At 58.5% G+C, this 2,713-nt stretch overlaps 1 protein-coding gene across 3 annotated transcripts in view; it reads left to right on the top strand.

The window, feature by feature from the left end:
- MARCH10 (membrane associated ring-CH-type finger 10) overlaps window positions 1-2,713 on the top strand; it is an 87,252-nt gene extending 84,539 nt beyond the window's left edge. For all 3 annotated transcript variants that reach the window (XM_006770276.2, XM_006770277.2, XM_006770278.2), the window contains one exon: window positions 2,135-2,713. In XM_006770276.2, coding sequence (XP_006770339.1) covers window positions 2,135-2,293 — 159 coding nt within the window. In that variant the 3' untranslated portion in view covers window positions 2,294-2,713. The remainder of the gene's footprint in view (window positions 1-2,134) is intronic.

Raw genomic sequence — 2,713 nt, 5'->3', positions numbered from 1 at the left:
GCAGGGGCGCCCCCTAGTGCCCAGCATGGGCCGCTGCCGCCCTCTGCTCCGGGAGGCCCTGAGGACCAAGCCTTTTCCTCACGGAGCTGGGGAAGGGACGTCCACGGCCCAGGGAAGACTGGCGTCTCCGAAGGGCAGGAGGAAAGCATCCCTGGGGTGATGCCTAAAAAGGGGTCTCCACGGAGGGGACCCTGGGAGCGCCCCCTGCAAGTGCCCTGGCTGCGATGCTGCCATGCCGCGTTGCTCTAGAGCAGCGGTTCTCAACCTGTGGGTCGCGACCCCTTTGGGGGTCGAATGACCCTTTCACAGGGGTCGCCTAAGACCATCGGAAAACACATATATAATTACATACTGTTTTTGTGATTAATCACTATGCTTTAATTATGTTCAGTTTGTAACAATGAAAATACATCCTGCATGTCAGATATTTACATGACGATTCATAACGGTAGCAAAATTACAGTTATGAAGTAGCAACGAAAATAATTTTATGGTGGGGGGTCACCACACATGAGGAACTGTATTAAAGGGCCGCAGCATTAGGAAGGTTGAGAACCACTGCTCTAGAGAGATGCCATTTGCCATGCTACTTCAGGAATCTGGGACTAGCTCTAGGACCACATCCTCCCCGGCACCGGCCCCAGTTTGGGGGCAGCCAGTTCTCCCGGGAAACGTGGATCTAGGTCCGCTCCACCTGCCCCCAGCCCTGCACACACACCAGAGGCCGGCCGGCACCGCTGAGGTGGAGCAGAGCCCTGCGCAGGGCGGGTCTTGGCACCCGGTCACATGCTGCCCTCACCTGGCTTCCGGCCAGAGCCATGATCCAGAAAAGAGCCACAGAGCCGCATGCCTTCCACCCTCCCCCGGGCCGCACTCTTCCTTGGTCCCCAGCAGCCTGGCACGCCTCACCTGGTTGGCAGCCCTTTATTAAGAGCGGCTGCCAGAGCTGAGTCACAGCTGTGACCTGCCGCCCTAGCTCAGTTCAGGAAAACGAGGAGAAAAGGCAAAACCTCAGGGCCCACTAGGTGGCACAGAGATGCCAGCCTCTTTGTGGCTCTGTGGTGCCCATGCCAACCTTCTCACCAGGCACCCCGCCCCTGCACCTGGTAACGGAAGCCACACATAAAAGGCACAGGTGGCACAGAGGTGAGGGCAGCTGGGGAGAGTCCCTGGGTGGGTGTGCCCAGACCTGACAACCTGTCACACCTGTCTGTGACCCAGCCCCTCTGCCAGTGCTGCCCAGCTGGCACGAATGACTGTCCCCACAGCCAAGCCCAAGGCCAGGGAGGGGAACAATGCCTCCTGCAGCTATCAATCCAGGTGTGAACAGGAGCAGGCAGGGGGCCTTCAGGCCAAAGGCTGGGCCAGAGCACCTCCCCATTTGCACAAGTCAAGGCAACTGGCTTTGGGGGAAAGAACAGGGTGAGTGAGGAAGTAGGGGAAGCTTGTGGGGCTTATGTGGCGGAGGTAGAAGCTGAGAGGGTCCAGGTAAAGATGGGGGGATGCCAATTGCTCCTACTCCTTGCCCTTCTTCCACAGTCAAAAACTTTCCAAACAGTCATGGGGCACTCACTCAAGCCAATGGGAAAAGAAATGTATTGAGAACAAGAGTTTCCCCCAAGAATAAAGAGCCCCCATCCCCATTCCATCTCCTCACTCAGACCCCACTGCCATCCCACTGCCTCTCTGTCCACCCTCCCGTCACATGGCCCTCTGCTTCCAGCCACTTGATCCCTGGAAGACTTCTTTACAACCTAGGCCAAGCCCCCCCACCCCCTTTCCTGACAAGTTAAGGAAGCAAGAGTTCCTGTGGGGGCACTACCCTGAGAGCCTCCTCCAGCTCTTCATCCTGCAAACATTTGCAGCGCCAGGCCCCGTGGGGGATCTGAAGATGAGTAAGATGCTTTTGTTGAGGGGCTTACAGTCCAGCTGCCCTGGCCGGTGGGAAGTCTAGGAATTTCCCAGCCCCAGACTGCCATCTCTGTTCCCCACACTGTTCCAGGCACTGCAGCACGTGTGTGGCTGGCCCCGGGGCTGGGGTGGGGGCGGGAGGGGCAGCAACGGCACGCCCCTCCATGGCAGAGCCCGCAGTCTGCTGTGGCTCTACAGCCTGAGAGATCTTCTTGCTTTCCAGATTCCGAGTTGGGAGATGGAAATGAAAACGGCATGTATGAAGGCAGCAGGCGGGTCATCTAGCAAGGAGCTGGCCACGGAGCTCAGCAGAGACCTCTCCCCCAGCCGCCCTTTCCATGTCCCCAGGTGCCTCCCTCCCTCCCTCCCTCCTCTTTACTGAAACCGAGACCATGTGTCTGCAGTTACCGTGTTTACTTTATGCCACTCCCTTCTTGGGGGTCTGGCTTGAGCATCTACGGACAGCAACAGCCAAGACCCGACAGCCCAGGCCAAGCAGCCTGGCTTTGTTGAGCACCCTCAGGCTGCCCTGCTGCTGCCCCTCAGCCCAGAAGCCCCAAAGGACCCCACAGCCCTGACAGGCCCAGCGGCCCGGGGTCCCTCTGCTGAGGGCACCTGTTCAGGCCGCCACCCTGAGTGGACTCGAGGTGCGTATTCAGTAAACTGACTTAATTTACCCAACTCTGTTTTCAGCTTATTTCAGTCTCATTGGACAAAGGCTCAGGGCCTCCGACTGGGAGGAGAGGGAAGCACAGCCCACAGCCCCCTCCCCACCTCCACTTCTCCTTGCTCCCCACCACCA

Source organism: Myotis davidii, unplaced genomic scaffold (assembly GCF_000327345.1).
Source record: "Myotis davidii unplaced genomic scaffold, ASM32734v1 scaffold684, whole genome shotgun sequence".
NCBI classification, from domain to species: domain Eukaryota; kingdom Metazoa; phylum Chordata; class Mammalia; order Chiroptera; family Vespertilionidae; genus Myotis; species Myotis davidii.
Note: the sequence above shows the minus strand (reverse complement) of the source record. Positions and strands in the feature narration are given on the sequence as shown.